This window comes from Branchiostoma lanceolatum, chromosome 11 (assembly GCF_035083965.1).
Source record: "Branchiostoma lanceolatum isolate klBraLanc5 chromosome 11, klBraLanc5.hap2, whole genome shotgun sequence".
NCBI lineage: Eukaryota > Metazoa > Chordata > Leptocardii > Amphioxiformes > Branchiostomatidae > Branchiostoma > Branchiostoma lanceolatum.
Window position 1 is genome coordinate 11,613,212 of NC_089732.1, and position 21,244 is coordinate 11,634,455.

Sequence of the window (21,244 nt, forward strand, 5' to 3'; positions counted from 1 at the left end):
GTATGCTAGGAAATTGATACTATATTTACTGTAACATGCTAAACGTATATACAGACCATGCTTGATTTATGTTCACCTTGATTGGGCATATTGTCTGTAGCGTTTTTAGTTACGCGTGACTGACCATCTTGGGTGGGTCCATCGGAAAGGCATCCGGTACCTAAGCAACACCTACATGTACATAGCTAAGATACATTCGAATCATTCTAGTTTAATAATTTGATAACTTTGCATTATGCATATATGTTTGTGGTTATCTGAGAACTATTTGAATCATTCTAGTTTAAAAACTTTACATTATTCAAAATATATTTGTGGTTAGATATCAATATCTGAGAAGTATTTAAATCCTTCTAGTTGGTTATTACAGATATGTTCTAGAGAACTATTTAAATCATTCTAGTTTAATAACTTTATGTAATTCAGAAAAATGTTTGTGGTAATCGGAGAACTAATTAAGTCATTCTAGTTTAATAACTTTGCGTTATTCAAAACATGTTTGTGGTTATCTGAGAGCTGGATGGAATTGTTGAGTCTTTGTGTTAATTTTGTGTGGGTGGGGTTCTGTTGAACAAAACATTTAAACCTTCCTATTAATTGAAATATAATCCTCACATCCATTGCATCCATTTACAAATGCATGAGGTGCTCTCTTCCCAGATAATTATTTTGTAATCCAATTCTCTCCAACCCAACTACTGGGAAGAAAAATTGGGCAAATGCCAGAATAAAATGCCGCTGAAGTTGTATTAAACTCATACTGTATGTATGTACGTATATTCTTTGAAATTTTTGTTAACTGATTTTTCCTCTTTAAAAGTGGAGGTGATTAAACTTTTCCTATGCAAACTGAAATGCTCCCCTCTAATTGGAATGGAATACCCCGTTAAGCTTGGGTTTTTCCGCTCTGAAATATCTTAAATTCTTGGGGTCACCTTGGGGTTATTATGTATTTAGCCATGTCAGAATGACAGGAAATGCACTTGATTTGCCATTGGAAACTTCCAAATTGCTTAACCCACCCACCCAGACACACACCCCAACCCCCTTACATTCTAGATTCACACCCCTAGGGTTAACATCCATTTGCAACTTCACAGTCAAACCTGTAGCCTATACCAGGCTCCACAGGTCGCTGTAATAGTAGTAATAGGTGGCAAACTGTACTCCCTGGCTGACTAACTCCTCTGGCATGTTATCTGTCTATTTGGCCAATTTCTATTATTTTTCCAGCAACCTGTGGAGCCTGGTAGAGGCTAACAAACCTGTACAAGGGACCAACTCTACATTATCCCATGGATAATTTTTCCCATTGACACAAGCATTTAGAATCACCTGTCCACATAGACCATATTGTATGGGCCCCCTGAGTGGTCTTCTTGGGCAGTTTTTACTGTACTTAGTCTTAGCTATACCATCAAGGGATTTAATTTGCAGACATTTCAATAACCTTTCAGCTATCTTCCTTAGTTATGCAGCTAAGAACCCAACTGATATATGAATTTACTAGCCTAATGAAACTATTAAGTAGATACTATTTAGTATTCTAATAATGTCTATGCCTGCAATGACTTTGTGTTAGTCTTGCGTGAAATGATCTACCCTACCTAACCTAACCTCCATTAACATTAATCCGCCGGTTTACATAAATCCGCCACTTTGAAAAAGTGGTTTTGAGAGATCTCTAGTGTAGCACCCACCCGGTATGCACAGTTTCAATATACAGGAGTGCATTATACTTGGGGACGTTGGGTTGGAGATCTGTTTAGATGTATCTTTTCAAGGTGGCAGAAGTATGTACCATTGTTATGTTATCTTAATCATGTTAGTAGATGTTATCTTAATGATGTTAGAAGATGTTATATTACACAACTATCATATTGACAGTACAATGTAATTAAAAAAACACCAGGACAAGTTCATGTTCATGATTTCAACCATTCCGTTGGAATTTTTATTGAATGTTGAAGCATCCCCTCCTTGGGACAAGTATTCCACAACTGGCATGAAATTGCGACATTACACCATCCAGCTTTCACACAGCATAGGCAAAGGAAAGTTCATTATGACACCAAAACATACACAGATAGAGAAAGAAACTGACTGAATTGTAGTACTGTCACTGAAGTATATTCCATGATCATCACACATGAAATTGGATATCATACAATGTGCAAATACACGGAAAAATCTCACCCAAAAATGTGTGGTTTCTCCCTACTCAATACCTGGCTAGCATGCAGTTCACACACATACGTAAATTGTTTATATATAATACATACTATGTATAACACATGTACAAGAGAATCCATCCTTCCGGGCTATTCTAACACGTACATCCTATCAATACAATTGCTATTGTCATTATTTTGACATAGATTAAACTGTCATAGATGACGTTCTGTTTCAACAACGAAACCGATCATTTGGTTTGGCCCAATGGGATTCAAGTCTTCGGTTAAACAGTTTGTAGAATGCTAATCCAGGCAGTTTTGTTTTTTCTTGAATTCCAACCTACCTACAAAGAGTATGTACCATTTACAGTTGGGAGTTGTGATATGTACATTGGATTGTATTTCCATTTATGTATCATTTACAACTATTGAACGCGGCGACCAGCAATACAGCAGATGTGCCCATACGGACTGGGGTCGTTTGGCTAATAGAAAGATATTATGGCTAGACGATTTGCGTCACTGGGACGACTTATGATATCAGTGTTGCCCACATAAGAAGCTTACAATTAAAGCCAAGGGGAGAGATGTAGCCTACTTCAAGGCAAGGGAAAAGCTTTCAGATTTCAAAAGGTTTTCACTCTAGGGATTATAAACAGGCCTTGGCGCACCCAATACATGGGGAGGGGCCTACTTTTGACATGTCGGCTATTCACAACTGCTGTATCACTGGTCGCTACTGACAGAATAACACTGTTTAGTGCCTCAACATGTACGTTGAAGTTGGGCCTGTGACAGACATACTGTGTGCGTGCAAGAATATGTTAGCAAGAGTTTTTCCTAGTCTAAGAATGACTGGATTAGATCAGAAGGTACCAAGTAGCATATCATAGGAGAAGGGGGAACCATGGTCCTAGCACTCTAAACCCTTAGCATATAGTGCCTTTTTCTTCTGGGTTAACAAATATGGATTCTCGTGTGACAAACATAGTCTGTTTTTCTAGGACCTTTGAACAATGGTGTTGTTTGTGCCTTTTTGTTTTCCAAATCGCTGGATTTGAAGTTACCATGGCAAGATAAAGTTTTGAGTGCCACCCCTTCCCCTACAATATGCCACTCCTAGTTTGTAACAGTAGTATAGTTTCTACTACATTCAGTCCATATATGGATGTTCTAACATTTCCCAAGAGTAAGTCAGGAGTCGTCGTTCAAGTCTCTAAAACATCTATAATGGTACCAGGAGTCTTAATCACGAGTCTTTCGTTTTATTTTTCTCTTTCAAGAGGAGGTATTTTCAAAAGGAGGCAGTGGAGGTATTTGTACAAGTAAGTACAACAGTCTGGATGAAGACATGATTTGACAGGCTTCTGTAAATGCAGCATGACATGTATTCCTGATAAATAATGAACAAGGATCACTGTGTTTTGACATTACAGCACACCAATATGTATGCAAAAAATAATAATAAAAAGCATAAACAAAGTGACATACAAAAAATTGTTAAGTCTTATACAAGCCACAGAACAGAAAGTATCAATTTGTACAAATCTGGTTAATTTAGGATTTACCTAACAGACAGTTTTTTTTCTGATCTGCAGGGTTAATTACAGCAAACATGAGAGGTAGCCAGCAAAAGTGACAAGTCATGCAAGACGCATGGTTGATTCTGGGTAAGTATTTACATTTGCATGTCGTCCATGATGTTATGTTTTTTTGTTATTTGTATCCGTGGTAACAACCTAGCACAGGGCCAGGGTTTTTAAGTCGGTTCAGAGATAGCCACAGTCGGCTGATTCAGCCACAAGGGACTGGGAACATTGCAAATGTCCAGCAACGATTCTCGTTATCGGTGTCAGAATGCATTGCCTATTATACTCACAACTTCTACAACAAGCACTAGTACAAGGGGGCTAAGACCACCGCGCTACCAACCTCGCTAAATGTAAACCTCAAACTAGCTTACACCCCATTTCTGACTAAGACGTCATCATACCACACAAAAGTCAATTGGTCCATGTTTTCGATCCACCCCAAGACTAGAGGTCACATACTGCTTTATCTGTTAGTGGTTTTTATCACCCACCTAGTGCAGTGCAAAGGGACTTGCTCAGTAACCACAATGCCACAGCCCTTTAAACCTCACTCACCAAGTGACCCTTGACCCTAAGGTCAACAGTTCAAGTTTGAATTGCAGGCAAGCAACACCCAATGGCATCAACTTGAGTTGTCAGGCAAGGATTGCAACAACCAACTCTCGGTCAAGCCAGTGAAGAAAAACGCCAAACAGTTTGGTGCGTCGTTCAAGCGAAGACGTATTCCGGGTTGATCTTGGGGTAGCCGTTGCTATCGGACGCCGCTACGGAGCTCTCAATGTCCATGTCTACGGACGCGCCGGAGTCGCTACTGCTGCTGCCCGTGCTATCAGTCCGTGAGGATTTCCTCCCGCTGGTCCAGTAGGGCGTGCGCTGCTCGCGGCGGGCCTTGCGACGGAGACGTGTCTGCTGCATGAGTAGCTGGAGCTGTTCGACCTTCCCTCTCGTTGCACGATTCTCCTCGTCCATGCGAGCCTCGCTGAACTGGACTGTGGAGAAACAAGGGGAGATGCAAGCGTTATTATCACATTTGTGTTTCAATGCTGTGTTCATCATCAATCAATGTCAGAATGTCAACACAACACACCCAACCCAAACCCACTACAGTCCTCTTATCCAGCCTAGCATAGCTGGAATTCTATGACAAACCAACACAGCCAACCAACACACCAAGAAATATTTCACTCAATCCATCACTGGAAATTGATGATACGTGGCAAACAAAATAGTTTGAAAATATGAAATGTAAAATATTTTGTGACATGACACAGGTTCGTGGGCCCCCACGGTTTGAAAATACAGTTTTCATAATACAATATGTATATTTGGTGCTCAAAAGAGTCCCCCCATAGTCAATGGCCACTATTTGTCTTCCGGACATTTATTGACAGTCACAGCCACCATGGACCGAACATTGGCGAGCTGAATTTTTCCTCTATTGGTTACATGAAAGGACATTGTCAACAACACATTGTGCTCTAAAACGTCCACAGGAAGTGCGGGGTTACATCATGCATTGTTGACAGAGCTAAATGTCTATCCTGTTGACGGCCATTCTACCCTGCGGCTTATTTCCTATTCCATTCAATGCTAGCCGAGAAAATTATTGCCGCTGAGCAAAGTTCACAAGGTGTAGCCCAACGATACCAATGTAATCCACCATTCCAACCCCATGCCTTCCCTTTATAATGGTTTTTGTTTTGAAAATATAAAACAAATTATGGAAAATCCTGTGCTTTAATCAAATTGTCATATTATAGCTAGCCCAATGATGCTAAATCTTGGTTTTAATGAGATTTTATATCTAGCCTATGCACAGGCAGTGGCACATATCTTTTTCCTGTGTCGTCAACAAAAACTCGGGTAACCCCTACTCTTTGATGGCATCAGCCCGTAACATTAACGTTTTCCACTGCAAGCCCTTCTTTCATGAAGAGGTATCTGCGTGTAATATCCCTAGGTACCCTTCTGGGCACTTCCACCAGCGAGCGGCCCTCATTTGACATTCTCGCCGCCGTACGCCACAGCAACATGACCATATAAGGCAAGCGCTGTGCTGCAACTAATGCCCTACAAGGAAAGAAGTTTCATTCATGGCGGCGTGTGCGGAGGCCCCCGTGTATCAGCCTGGAGTAGTGCTGTTTCAGGAATACTTTATATACATGATAAATGGCTGTGTGGCTGAAAACTTGACAAGCCTTCTCATACTATGCAACAGATCCTTGCAGGGGAGGATGAAATATCAGACGTCTATCTCAGGTACTATCCAATCAAGGGTAGAACACGAAGCCACCCCAAAATATTTTCTAAACCGATCTGAATGATGTGTCTACGCTGATCTGTAGTGCACAGGGACTATACCTTTCCGTCTCGGGATTGACAAAACAGGTCGCAATGCATCTTTGCTACCATTGCAGAAATTTCACCCTTTTGTACCCCTACCCTGAAGTCCTTTCACAAAACGTAGCAATAATCCATCAGAATGAAATTAGAATCAACATGGTGCATGTTGAATATTCCGGCATGGGCCTAACACAAACTTTTGCGGAAATCCTTGAGTAAGATATGGATTTTTTTCTTCTATTTTTGGTCCTTCCGCTGCCATTCGAATATTCCAGCAAGAGCTTTTGACAACAACATTTAATATATCAAGTGGAATTTTTCGTCTATTTTGGGGTACTTCCTTTACCAAAGTTGTCATTGCGATTTCTCAGCGTGGGCGGGTGAGGGATTTACAGACCACTGGCTCGTGCTCATAGTTTAAGATGGGATCTCCTCTCTGCCTATTCCTGGGTATAACCTGATTGAATGAAATGGCAGCATGAATGGAAGGCGTGGGTGTAAGGAGCCATTGAGGTGCCAGCGCCGCATCTTAAAGTAATGTTCCCAGTCATGAGCAACGGCCGTAGATCTATTTTGGGCTGGTTGATATTCCCCGTGATGTTGAGATGGGGCCTGGCTTAGCACCAGGGATGAGGCGAGTGGGTGGATAGGGTTGAGCACTGTTTATGGCTGCCTATTTCCACCGGGTGCTGAGGAGCAACCCCATGACTTCATCAGAATGAGCGCTGAATGCCAAAAACTTGCAGTCCATGAACGAAGGGGAGTAGCGGCAAATTTGCCTGCGAGGAATTTTGGACAATCGAGTAGTCTCAGACAGAATCCTTGGGGATATTGAGAAAATATTGAAAACTGACCAAATAAGGAGAATAATATTCCAGAGGAATCATTGGCTTGGCTTCGCAGAGGAATAAGCTGGCAACATAGATACATGTTGGTAAATCATGGGTTGCAAGCTCCATTGGCAGCTTATTTTTCTGGCACAAATTTCTCCCTGTTTGGCCAATTCCTACAGTACTATTGTATTTTTCAAAGAGGGGCATGTAAACCAGACAGATTGATCATAAAAAGCTTTTACATCATTGAACGAAGATGAGACGACGCATGACCTCAAGGACCAGTAGATAAAATCTCATCTTCCAAGACTTTTGCTCATTTTCAGTTATACCCCGCCCGGAAGTTGAGCACCTGCCAAGAGCAACCAACTGCGCAGGTCGGGCATGATTTGCACATAGATCAGAGAATCGACCTATCAGTACAGGGGTTATGTCTGGCTGATGGATGGAGGAAACCCTGTGAATGAAATGCGGGGGAGGACAAGATAACTGACTCCAGCTATTTTTTTCCAATTTGGAGGGAGCATTGATCTAAACTTTCCACCAAGGTGAAATTCAAGGGGGAAATTTGTGATGGAATGTCACCAGTTTTGCAGCCAAGACTCAGAAATACAATGCAGATTGTAATGAGAGAAGTTGGCTGTGTTGGTTGTCTCCTACCCTAGAGTGACAATTAAATTTGTTTCCTGTCTTTATATTTGTATACTTTGGAGACAACTGCTGATGGCAAGGCCTACTTCCACAATTACAATGTGGGCATGTGGAAATATATTTTAAGAGGTTGGCTGTGTTGGCTATGGTCATAATCATTATGCTTTGAGTTCAACTGCTTTACCTTGCAATCTGTAGAACAAGTTTCCTTTCTTGTACTATGAAGGTAAATTTCACAGGAGAGGTTGACTGTGTTGTCTTTTTTGTCAACTCCTAAACTGTACCCTATGGTAAAAAAACAGTCTCTACTATACTATCTAAGATAAGTGCTGTGTCTTACCAGGGCTGCGGGGAGGGGGAGGTGGTGTTGGTGTGCGAGGTCTGGTCGTCGTCTTCTTCTGACTCGTCTTCTCTGGCGCCGGGGGTTCGCTGGACAGAGTACCGCCGGGTCCGAAGGAAAAGCGCTGCGTCGCCCCCAAGAGGTCGTTGAGGATGTGCAAGATGGTGTTGATGTCTCTCCGAGGTCTACCTTGGTCATCTTGAAGGGAAGGACTCAGCGTGCCTGAGAATAGAGACATTCCAAGTTACAAATTGGCCAGTGTTGTGTAGACAGCTTTATCTTTGTTGTTCTACTCAGTACATTTATGTTGCCCGTTTTCAATTTATCAATCATTTCCACATCTAAACATTTTGTCTCCACTGGTCCAACTGCACTGACAATGCTGTTATGAAATTTTGTTGCAGGTATACTTTGAACAAGAGATGAACTCACCAGAAAATGTCCCTGAGTAGATGCCTGGTCCATGATTCTTGATGCTCTCAATGAATGCACCCTGCTTCGAGGAAGATGATGACTTCTGCAACAGCAAAGGTGGACAATCAGTTTACAAGAAAGTGTTCTAAAATGTCATACTGATATGAGTTTATGATCCAATAGATTTCGGCACAGTAACAGATATATTGCAGTGTGCTGACAAATTTTTAGGTCTGAATCAATGATAAAACATGACCTCCTCTGATAATGACTGTATTGCTGATATATAAGCTATTAAGTCTAAAGGAAGGCATAGAAGTAAACTCAAATGTACAAAATGTACAGGGTAGTTACCTGTTGTGATGCAGAAGAAGATGTTGAAGACGAAGAAGATGTTGATGATGACGACGATGAAGAAGAAGAAGAAGACGACGCTGAAGATGCAAACGATGACGGTGCAAACGACTTGGACGGATGATGGCGTGACGACAACGGTGTGGCAGTGGTCTTAGTGGCTGTAGCAGCAGAGCTGGAGGTGGATTTGCTATTGGTTGTTGCGAAACGTTTGTGCGCTGCACCCTGATTGGCTGGCTGGTGGCTGGCGGGGATCTGGTGAGCGGCGAGCTGCAGCTGCACGAACATCATGTGGTCGCCGACTCTCAGCGCCAGGGTCAGGGGAGACCGGCCGGACAGGAAATCATTCACCTGGATAGAAACAAGAGGATAAATGGTCAGCACGTTGTAGCCATATGTGGTATTTACTATGTTGTAGAAAAATCAGCAAACATTATCATACATTGTATATAATATGTTCCCATATCCTTTGCCATTACAGGCCACAATTGAGGGGACCTCAACAAGTGCAAGTAGGTGACATCCCTTCACAGTATCAATGCATTTGGTGCCTATTTCACTTTCATTAAAAAAAATACAACTTTTCAGTGTACAGTGTACAACGATGAATGTACTGGCAGTTTTTAGTTGTGCTCTGTTATCTATCCATGTGCCTTTATAACAAATATCATTGCCTGATGCATTGCTTGACATGTGAAATGATGCGACATAACCTAGTTTTGACATGACCCAGTTTTCCTAGTCTCTACCAGGCTCCTTTGAGGGACTAAAAAATACATGTAACAGAAATTGGCCAAATATGGTATTGGTGAATGCCATATTTGGTTTGCCCGACGTGTGGCCAATTTCTACTACACTACAGCCCAAAAGGGGTCTGGTGAAGACTAGATATTTCCCCAGGACAGCCATAAAGAGAACAGCCATAAAGACTACTTGAGAACAGGTAGGTTACCCCTACATAGTCCCACGTTCACGTTTTATGAATGACTAGTTAGCTGTTTCAAGCAGCTCAATGCTCCACTACTCTTGGAGAGACCTTGTAAAAATGAACATTTGGCGCCCCCAGCTCTTCCCAAAATAAATCTACACTGCCTTTCATGAGATGTTGGAGGGATTTCCAAGCTGCTGATGCCCTTTTATGGACATCCAACCGACGTGCAGTAATGGGGAACTTATTCAAGATTACAGTCTCCTCCTACCCACTGGTATTACTTTTGGGGCAACCCAGCTTCAGATGATGACTCAAGCGAGGGAAGCCCAGAGGAGTATTTTCCAGTAGGAGGGTTTTCTTTGATAAGAGTCATTTGCATTTGCTGGCCGACCGGAAGTACAGCTCGTGCTGCACTTTGTAGCTGTGGCATGGCCACTGTTAGAACTGGAAGGCAGAAAGGCAGTCAGATTTCTCTGTAGACTGCCTTGTGTCCGTCCAGCGGTTTTGATAAAAATTTTGTGGTGATTTTCCTGGCCTTTTATCCAACATGTAAGTACTTCCCCAGCCATTACAGGTTAGGGTGGGTACATTGCATGATTATATCCTTACTGCATTGTAATATCCTGTTCAACAAAATGTTGCAATCATAGATAGAACAGGATATTAATGTTTATTCCTGACTACCTAAATGTATCTATTCCAAAAGAATTGGATAGTGCATTCCCTAAAGAGCTTTCCTACACATGCATTATTAGCCTTTCCATCTCTAGGAATCAATGGCGTTCGGGGGGTAGGCCGGTAATGAGCATAGGGGGAGTAATAACAGAAGAGACTGATCCCAATGGTGAGGACCACAGCAGCAATGGTTTGCCCCCCGCCTAAGTGAGTGACTGTAGAAGTCCCAGTACAGTACTCTAGCCAACTCAAGCTGCCCCACTATCTGTACATGCCTGCTTTGCACAAAGGCAAATACCCAGTTGGACCTACTGGGTGGGTGCTTGAGGCCACCCCAAAAATGCAAAGCAAGGACAAGATGGCGTCCCATTTACTCAGCTGGGACCACCAGTGTGGAAAACTACACTACAATTTATTCTGTCAATTTACCGGATTTTTCATCTGTGAAAATGCAGTGGTCGAATTGACTGAGCACATCACAGAAGAACAGACATTTACATTCTTATAAAGGTTGTTCATGCTCATAGTAGGGTGGCTTTCAATTCAAGGCGTTAGTCCTGTAATTTTTGCTAAGTCTTTCAACATATATCATACCAGAAAGTTGTCTACAGAGTCTGGTGCCAGTATGGTATGGTATGTATAATGTGAAAAATGGGTAGGAACACGATACAACACAAATACGTCTCCCTCAATATACAAAGGAGTTGCCTGTGAACTTTCCATTAATCAATGCGGAGTGAAGAAAATATATTTGATCAATGCCGGGGGCCGGTTCGCCCTGCCGACCTGTCGAAGTAGGCAAACATTCCCGGCAATGTTTGAGAGAACGCCCTCGGTGTTGACTTTCCAGAAGACCGTGTGCCCACTGCAGCCCTGTACGTATACGGACCTTGGTGGCGAGAAACACGGGAGTTTTACCCGGTAATGAGTGTGTGATCATGCCGGCAAATTGCCGTCTTTCATATGCACGTTGCCCTGGAGTCATTTTTGTTTTTCTTCACATGGTATCGAGCATATATGAAGATCGTACTGTTTGAACATTTAAACAGAAATGGTAGGGAGCTAGATCTAAGAGGGTTTTGTTTGAGCATTTTCGCGGGGCGTCTGCATGTAAAACCCGTCTTGAAATCGTGACATCTGCACATTGACATCACAAATAGTAAGCTTGAGGAGAGTGTGAAGCTCTCCTACCATTTCTTTGTGATGCACACACACGATGTTACAAATGGTTCCATTTTAATTGCATGCAGACTATTGCTGTGGGGTTTCCGCGTTACAATCTGTCGAACCTCTATTGTTGCTCTTCGGTACAAATGCCATTGTTTCTAACACCTCTTTCCTCCCGTTTTGTTCCTGTTTTGGGTGGAGAAGGGGTAGCTGTAATAGTGTTGTCTCACGGGAGCAGATTTAAACCAACACCAACGACTGGAACACTTCACGACGTGGACTCACTCCAAATGCGCGATGAAAATCCATTTTCGACGGATTAACACAACCACGGGATATTAATACTATTTATAGATAAGGGGGAGATGAAACGAGGAAAGTTTCGTCGCCCATATTTTAATATTTTAGCGTGCGAACGATTCGGTTTGTTCAAACGAGTTTTCTCACGGCTGTGCTGCATATGTAGATGACCTCAAAGGTCATCCACAGGGCTCGCTGACATATGTTGCTTTCATTCAAATTTACATTCAACATGAATTGTGCAAAGAAAAACCCGAAAGTCTCTTTTTGGGTATTTTCTCCAGCAATGTGTACACACAAAAAAAGAAACCGTATTAAAAAAAGTTTGTTTGTAGGGAATACCCCCAAATATATTGAATGCATTTTTACATTCTTTGTGCGGTTTTAAATCAACACGATTACAATCGCACCTCCCCTTTCACACCGAGAAGTGTCTAGACGCGGTTGTCGAATGGCCGCAAATTGCCGAGTTTTCACAAGTTTTGGATGTCCCTCCGTCTGCTAGAACAGAAGGCGGGGCTTAGGACTTAAGTTCCTCCCACGCAAAAAATAATTGTTCTAAAGCACAGGTCTGGGATTACCCTCCCCGGGGAGCTAGCATAGTCAATTATCATTGCAGTGCGAGCATTGTTAACTGCAGCCGAAAAAGCTGCAAAGAATGGACAACGTCAGCTGTTCTACTCACAGAGAGAGAAGTCTCATTATCAATTATGCCCCCGTATTTGGTTGTGCTGCCCATATTTGACATGAAAACGGACCGCAAAGTTTTACACCAGTCCCACGAGACGACAGCTAAACTGCGGATCAAATACTGGTGGTAGCCGTCAATCTAACATCATTTGAATAGAAAACTGCGTTTGTGGGAAAGAAAACAAATGTCCTGGCTGTGGGACCAGGCGGAATATTGCATGCAGATGCCCCAACATCGACCCCTTGCGTTACTAGCTTCAGCTTTTGTGTATGAGTTCACCCTAGCCTGACCCTCTCTTTACCATTTGTTGGTGGGGAGGGGGGTAACAGGGATAAGTATCGTGACGAATGGGACTGTGTTTCTTTACACCATCGTATTATGTCTGTCGAACAGACGGTTCTTCCGTAAAAAAAAGGTTCAAAAGAATGTTCAGTCAAAAGCACGCAGGCTAAAAGCGCCGTGGCTCACTTCAGCCCGACAGATGTTAACGCAACTTCACGGTCATGACCTTAGTATTGGGGCCCTGGTGGCGAGAAGTGCATTTTGCAATGTTGCAGCAAAAATGCCTGACCAGAAAAGTGGATGTTTTGAAAGAAAGTTTGGTGGTTCCGCAGGCTGGGTTTGCTGTACATTCGGCACGTGATTTGGGGGTACATTACAGTTGACTCACCGGGACCCACCCTCCCCCGCACCCAGGTATGCCCCGGGCCTTCGCGGAAACCCCACCGTACTCCGCATTCTTTCTTTCTTTCTGCAAAAATGCAGTTACACCTGAAACGGAACCTTAGTCATATGGACTTCCTGCGCTTTAACAACATTGCCAACACACTTTCGCAGAAGCCTCGGGAGAAACAGAAAGCTCTAAAGCAAAGACATGATTTTCTTTTCCACCCTCTAATAAAGCAAACTTCCTAGCCTGGCAACCTGGGCAGTCGGTCAACAAATCCGGAGGGCGCGGGCAGGGAAAAGCCATTAACCCCCTTGACACTGGCTAAAAAATTTTTGGTAGTCCAGAATACTGGCTATAATTCCAGGCTTGACCGGTGTCAACGTGTACTTTTTGTTTAAGATTAATATAGATCTTATGTAAAGAGTAGACTAGGAAAACTATATATTGCTGTAAAGCTCTCAGACTGCTCTGTTTAATGCAAGTAAAACAAACATCATAGCATCAATCTGATGGCAGTAATAACCATTTGAGTACCCCCAGAAACAATACGAAAAACTGGAAAATAAAAGTCTCACAAAATGAAAAGGTCTGTCCAGGGGCAAAAATGCTTTCCCTTTACCATAAAACTCTGCAGAAGTACTTGACTATATATATACAGTGCTGGTATGCTGGTAGTTTCAGTATTGGTTGACAATTACTACGGATATTGTAATTACTACTAATTACTACTGACTCGGGATTCAGTGCCACGCCCATCATGTGCTGTCCCTCCCCACATCTACTTAACAGTTTTCTACTCCAAAATGCATTTCAAAACCAAAATAAAATCATCATGCATATCTAGGACCCACATTCTGACACAGAAATAAACACAGGGTAGTGTAAAAAGGGACTCATTCCATGTAACAGCTGTTCATGACACACCTGCTAATAAGGCTACAGCAAACACCAACAAAAACCTAGGAACTTCTCTATTCAACCACATGGGGCCCCAGGACCTCTGGGCCCTGACTACTACGACATAGATATCACAATGTGCAACCAAAACATAAGTTATTGACGTTCATTGTGTTCCTCAGAATCTCCAGAGTCCTCACTGGAATCCCCGGAATTCTCACTTGTCTCCCCGGCTTCCGAATTTCACCCTCCGACTCTGACATTTTTGCTCAATCGACACTCAAAATCTCCACTCAAAATCTCCCTCAGAAACCTCAAAATGATGTGTAAACAAGGCCCCATAGGTTAGTATCCTCTGATTGGTTAATTCCACCAGTTAGAAGCTTTTTGATTGGGTGATTCCCTGTTGGGGCATAGTTTGAATCTCCCGCCAAATCCTGAGCCACAAATGTGGCTCCTAGGGTTTAAGCGTGAAGCCACGATTGTGGCTCCTAGGGTTAAGGGGGTTAACGTTGTCTGTATAGAGCTTGTCCAGCTAGCGATTACAGGGGTACAGCTGCCCCCTGAATGCCATAGCCCTCCTCCAGTCCTTTTGACGGACGTGTCCAGGCCTGTCAACTGTTTACCTGGCGTGGCAAATTTTACAGAGTGCAGGTGACGAAGTTACGAAGGGCAGCAACATTTGGGGGAAAGGGGAAGAAGCAGGCATGTCTCGAAAGCAATGGTCCGAACCGCGTTGGGTTTACCGAAGCTGGAGCCCTGGCTGACCTCGTCCAGCGGACTAAAGGATATACATGTACACGCCCGACGCTAGACGCAAATATCCCATTGCCCACAGGCGCCTGTTGGTGGTGCTAACACACAGCTGATCAGCTGGTTTGCATCACATGCCTGTGGTGTGAGGCACAGGGGTGTTTCCAAAAGGACACACCAAAAAATCGCCAGAAGTGCAACGCGAGGCTTTGTTGCTTCATCCAAAATTCAGAACTTGAAAAAAGAGGAGTGTCTACAATGTATTGACCTTTCTTTCAATAATTGACTCGGTGGGGTCAAATGTCTCCACCCACTTTGCCGGTACCTCACGATCGCTTTTAAAGGGTTGGGTCCACCTGAATTCTTTAATCTAACATTTTCCAAATACTTTGCGGGGAGGCAGAGCCTTAGATTTGACCCCACCGAATCAACTATGCAACGTTCCTTTGTGATCGTTGCAAACTTCGCTTTCTTGATCTGTCACAAAAAAGCGTTGCCATTCCGGTTGCGTTTAGTGCCATGGGTCGAAGACTGAGAGTACGACATTTGCAGTTACTCACTCCCTAAATGGTAAAAGGTTCTGCTGCAGGTACATTGGCGTTCTGAATGCATGACGCGCCCAGCTTCGATCTATAACTATTTCAGGCTATTACTGGGGCATTGGTACTAAACGTTTTGGCAAATCGAGCGGGGGCAAGGTGACTCCGTTTTTGGAATTCTAAAACCATTCATCTAAAATCGGTTCGCTTCCGTTGAATGTTCAGTTGCACACAGAAAAAGTTCCCTGTAGTTTCGCTCATAAAGAAAGCGTGACCAAATCGAATCTGCCAAACATAATTTGCTGGGAGAGGATTTGGACCATCCCCATACCAATGCATGACACACTGGAAACTCCCTGCAAACCTAAAAATACAACAGTGGTTTAGAGCATCGAAATGTACGAAACGCGTCTCGTTCATTTTTTTGTGAGGGGAGGGGGGTGAAAGGTTGTACAGGCGATCCTTTGCGGGGGTGAGTCTCAATAAACATTGTGTACAAAGGCCATAATGGATTTCTGCTAGCCCAGCTGATTTTCCATGGCCCTGAGCCGTCCACCCCCGGGCCTTCCTCCGAACAATAGGCAGCCCCGTCTCTTGGGGATCACCTGGTCGGTCTTCCGGTGTGTTTCAGACCCGCTCACTTATTATCTCGGCTTACGGAAAGGACGTCAGACATCGCATTATCCGTAATAACATCGTGTTGTCACTCTGTCTCCCGGTAAACTCGGACTGTTTACTGTGTGAACACTACCCACGCCGATTTTAATCCACTCTTTTTCATATTTGTACAGGTCCTAATAACTATTCTAAAATCTAAATCAAAGCGCAGAGCTAGAGAGGCGTCCTTGACAACGTTGATCCACCCCCATTCCACAGCTGTCCCCTCCCCACCCCATCCCTTGTCTGGACGTGTGCAAGCGCGAGGTTACCCTAGGTTACATGCCTTCCGGTTTTAGGAAAAGTGTCTACACTACACTACACGACATTGTGTGGCTTTTAGAATAATGCCAAAAAAGGGAGAAAACAGCTCACACTAGGTTATTTTCGCGTTGACAACGATTGAAAGGAACTGACTCAACCAAAAAAAGCATCGCATCAGTACTATTTCTAATCTGTGAACGTCCTGAGTCCAAACATAGCCCCGTCTCGCGCCAGTGCAGCCTTTTGTGAGGCCTTACCCCCAGCCTTGGGATAACCTCGGGGTGGAAGCGGGGTTGGATTGCCAAAGCACGACGCGCGGGAAGTATCAACAAAACTGGGCAGGAACTGGGCTGATATCTACAGTAAGGTCGGATGACAGGCGGGGCGAGTCTTTTGTTAGGTTGAACCCAGACGCACGACATTGCAGTATTCGTGGTGTACAGACTGAAATCTTTTAGCCTAATTTTTGTCCTGAATGGACCCCAGAAAGAGTTTTTGGGCTGGGGCAAAAGGGGACTCTTTCGATGTGTTGTGCCGGGCGTATGACCGTGCTGCGTCCATGGTGTTTCTGGACGAACACGAAATGTTTCAACCCAATCTTCTTATCCCCGAAGGGAACCTATAAAGAGTTTTCGGGGGGACCGAAAGGGGATCTCTGGCCGCTTGGCGACCTTGCTACTGTTGTCGGGGTGAGAACAATCAATTCGACGTGCACTCCTTTCGAGCTCGGGTTACACCAGCCTTCCAATTGCATCTCTGTACGGTGATTGCCCCGCCAGCCCAGGACAATGTACATAATCAGGACGCTTTTCCAGCGACGCCACGCATTCTAAACCACGCTCCTTCCCTGTCCCGGCCTGCTCTAGCCCGGTTATTCTACCCCTTATCAAACCTACCCACCCAATAGCGTGGCGTGGAGCACTGGCGTGGCTTCGCTTGGGGCTGTCAACAATAAATAGGAGGTTACGCGCCAGCACAGAGAGGAGATTTCTCGAGTATTTATTTAGGCTAAGCAGATTCGTTCTGCCGGTTGCAGAGGACTCTCCTCATGCTGACCAGACTCTTTTGATTTCTCCGTCGCTGTGATGAATATCTTACCAGGGGACACGAGTGGCAAAGCCATACAAAGCAGACCCCCACTACACCCCCCCCCCCCCGCCAGCTTGCGGCCTGTCTCCCTTCAAGTTAAATTGGCTCCACCGTAACACCCCAAGCAACTATGCTTATCACAATACAAGAATCTAGTCTATACACCATACAGGCCCCCCAAATAGGGGACGGTCGCCTTGTTGGGAACAGGGTTGCCAGTTGTTTGCAGCAGGGCACTCCTCCCTCTGTCCCTAGTCGCTTGCATACCTAAACACAAACTTCCCAAACACAAAGGTTCTTTCAGTGCAAGCAACCAAGACAACTTTAGTCTCAGCTCCTATTTCTGTCACGAAGTAAAGAAAAGAATGCATTGTCGCCTCCCTTTATCTAACAGAATCTTTTCATTTGAATAACCCAAGAGAGCTCGATTTGTCATTTGCCGACGTGTTTGTATTTCCCCTGGGCAGCAAGAGGACATGCAAGAATAGGTGCATTGCCTATCTCACCTCATCAAGTATGGACACCCCTCCCTAACAGAATAGTTACCAGATTCTATGAGCACGGAACTTAAAAGATTGATACCCGACGACTGTCTCACCCAATGTTGTTGCACAGATAACTTTAGACTACCACACACCCCTGTGCTGGCAAACTCAGATCAGTGGGTTGAAATGGGTGTATATTTATAGAGAGTTTGCTCCCTCTTTAGGAATTTGTGAGAATCCCCTGCAAGTTGAGCAGCAGGTCGTGCATGGTGCGTGCCTTGTGCCCGCCATCAGAGTTCCCCAGCGTGTGCAGCAACCCGATAAGCGTAGCTTCCTGCGATGTCGCAGCACCCCCGCCCGGACTGTCCCATCGTCCGGGCGGGGGGAGGGGCAGTGTGGTTTGAATAATGAATGATATTTCAAGTGCAGCTGACGCCAGCGCGTGGATCAGCTGAGAGCTAAGCCGGTCGGTTGGACGCCTTGGCATGATTTCCCCATGCATCGCGAAAACTAGAGCTACATACTTTATCAAGCTTGACCCCAACTCTAGCCCCGAGCAAACACGCGCGAACACCCCCTCCCCTGTCAATGCGTCCTAGATATTGCTTACCTATAGTCCCACTTTCTGGACTTCGTCCTTCCCTATAGACTTTAATACAGCTGGCACGAATGACTGATCAGATCTACGCAGTGCTAAATAGCTCTACCTCAGAATTAAGTCTTATTCTACAAAGCATTTCGATGACCAAAGACAGCGGGTGCAAACTTTATAAGACTTCGCCTGTGACAACACCCCCCCCCCCCCTCTCCGAAAATCTACCGGAACACCCCAGATCATCTGGGAACACCCGGTGTCTCTGGAGTCTATCTTATGGAGTATACTATGTACACAGAACTACGGGCCTGCGTGACAAATAAGCCAGCCTTGTCAAGCCCACGGGAAAATACACACACTGGGCCACAATGGAGTGAAAGCTAATATGAAGCTTCCCTCTCCCGGGCTGCTGCTTTGGGGCTTATGGCATGGGGCCCGATGGGCTATGCCACAGGGACGCGACAAAAACATTCCTCAGAAAAACCTGGACGTAACCGCAAGAAAAAAACGTGCGTGCAAGTTGTGAGGTTCTAACCTGTGTTTCTGATAAACTGTCCAGTGCCTGCATAACCGTCTGTTCTGGTCTTTGAGACTGCAAAAGGAGAAAATAAAGGATCACATATATAGCACAGTGTGTCACGGAGAGCAGGGTATGCCCATTCATTATCCCAGATATATTGCCATGGGTGGAAACCTATATACAATACATGCATGGAGACATTAGGTTTACACTGTGACGTCGGCATAATATATCTACCCCAATCAAGCACGTATTTTCTACACAGAATAGTGTCTAGAGTGCAAGTGTTTGCCATCTCCGGTTAGCTAAGGAGAACACCTGGAATATTTAGCCCGGGTGAGTGTCATTGTTCGGTGCGGGGTGGTGTCGAGTTGTTTCCTGCCGGGCGCCAGAGTGAGTACGTAGACCGGGGGTACTTACAATCAAGCCGGACTCGACGGCGGGCAGCAGCGTGATCCTACTTCCTTCTGACACGGCGTTCTCATCCAAGGAACCCCGCTTCAGTTGTCTGAGGGGAAGGAAATAGGAACTAAGCACGGGAACCTGGCTACACGCAGCAGAAACTATGCTACACCAAAGTGGCCCCCGGTTGGGTACCCTCGTACAGATAGATATATGACGGTACTTACTTGTCCCGATGCAGCAACATAATTCTGTCCTTTGCCACTTTCAGCTGTTTGGATATCCTTCGCTTTAGTTCCTCTACAGTCTCATGACAAGGTACGTCTAGTTCGAATTGCCCACCGGTGGTGGGGTGAATGGAGATCCGCATGCGGCTGGCCGCTGCTACCCGGGAACTCTGCGTCCCGGAACACGGGTGCGTGCTGCCGCAGCTACAAGAGTCTTCCGCCGTCCTGGCCGGGCGTTTCGGTCTCCGCACATTCATGTCCATGATTTTCAAAAGTAGCCTGCAGTCCGCACAAATAAACACGATCCGATTGGAGAAGGGATTCCAAAGTGTTCCGAGCAGAATAGTTCGTATAGTTCCCAGTGGCACCTCTCGTGTTTTTTGCTCCTTTTAGGAAAGTGAATACATAGCCGCCTGCTCGCCGGCGCGCTGCTGACTACTAACGTTACGCACAATGTTATAACAGCCGACAGGGGAAGTGGGAGGGTTGTGTGGAAGGTCAACAAACCTCGACCAATCACAGCACAGGAAGACCACCGCCTACGTCACCTGATATTTTCATAATAACCTCGGGAGAGGGTGTACCTGTTATAAGGAGGGTGTTCTCTCACCCAAGCCGCGTCTGTCCATTCACGACACATCCATGACAAAAGGTGTCCCTTTATCCAGACTTGATGACTGTGTTGTTACTTCTATTCTTCTTCCGGCGGTGGAAATGTTGTAGTCTTGTTGGCATTGTACAATCATGGGGGTGCGAATTTCCGAACAGACTACCGGAGATTTCTATCAACACAATGCCTCGAGTAATCTCTGCCCTTGATTTCCAAACAATCGGAATTTTTCTCCAGGGGGAGACGGCGATTCCAAATTATCAGTTGTCTGGCGTGAGAGGAGGGGTAGAATTTTATAAAGACAAATGATAATATCGAAATGACATGCAAGGAAATCTTTATATCCGTGTGGCCGTTACGTGCATGGGGATAATTTGTGGATCCTCTTTGTACGATAACCAGTGCTCTAGTTCGTGACGTCTTTGTCATGCGGGAATTTGGTGTCTTTTGCTCACTAATATCAATCTTACGCTGCGAATCATACATAAACCATGATGATTTAGTCATTATGTCTGCTTTCCTGGGGGAAGGGATGCGAAAACATCCCTCCAAGAGACGTTTTGTATTGATTCATGCATATTTAACCAGACTGCCATGACACAGCTGGCGACGTAAGCACCTCGCGTGTCACCTCATGACGTCATATCCGGTTACACATCTTCGGGGGAACGGGGGCTCGCTGATAACGATAACGCTATATTTCCACCACACAGTCATGTTGCAAACGACGTTTCTTCGTTATCGGAATTGAGTGTACATTTGTCACCTACGGACGTGCGTGCGACGTCGTCAAATATTTGGGGTACATATGACAGTAAGGGCCTGTATGCATATGACTGTATCCGTATTCCTAGCGGACACTGCTATATATGTAACCGTGCCTGGCGTTAATAATTTCCAGAACGCAGAGATCGGGAGGTCAATGGAAAACTGGTCATCGTTCCGGAAATCTGGCCTCAATATATGATAAATGATGGATTCTGTTTTACAGGGTAAAATCGTTCTGCTCGCAGACACTTCTTCTCATTTTTCAAGTGGAATGTATTGTGTCTGGCTATCTGTTGTTTTTTA

At 44.6% G+C, this 21,244-nt stretch overlaps 1 protein-coding gene across 1 annotated transcript; it reads right to left on the bottom strand.

Moving 5' to 3' along the window:
- Positions 1 to 1,924: 1,924 nt before the first annotated feature.
- Positions 1,925 to 20,210, bottom strand: LOC136445390 (midnolin-B-like). Its single transcript, XM_066443375.1, has 7 exons — positions 19,564 to 20,210; positions 19,355 to 19,442; positions 18,950 to 19,006; positions 8,702 to 9,052; positions 8,366 to 8,450; positions 7,934 to 8,155; positions 1,925 to 4,755 (listed from the first exon to the last, which is right to left on the bottom strand). Exons 1-7 carry the CDS (start codon positions 19,824 to 19,826, stop codon positions 4,475 to 4,477), a joined length of 1,347 nt encoding a protein of 448 aa, XP_066299472.1. The 5' UTR covers positions 19,827 to 20,210; the 3' UTR covers positions 1,925 to 4,474.
- Positions 20,211 to 21,244: the final 1,034 nt, after the last annotated feature.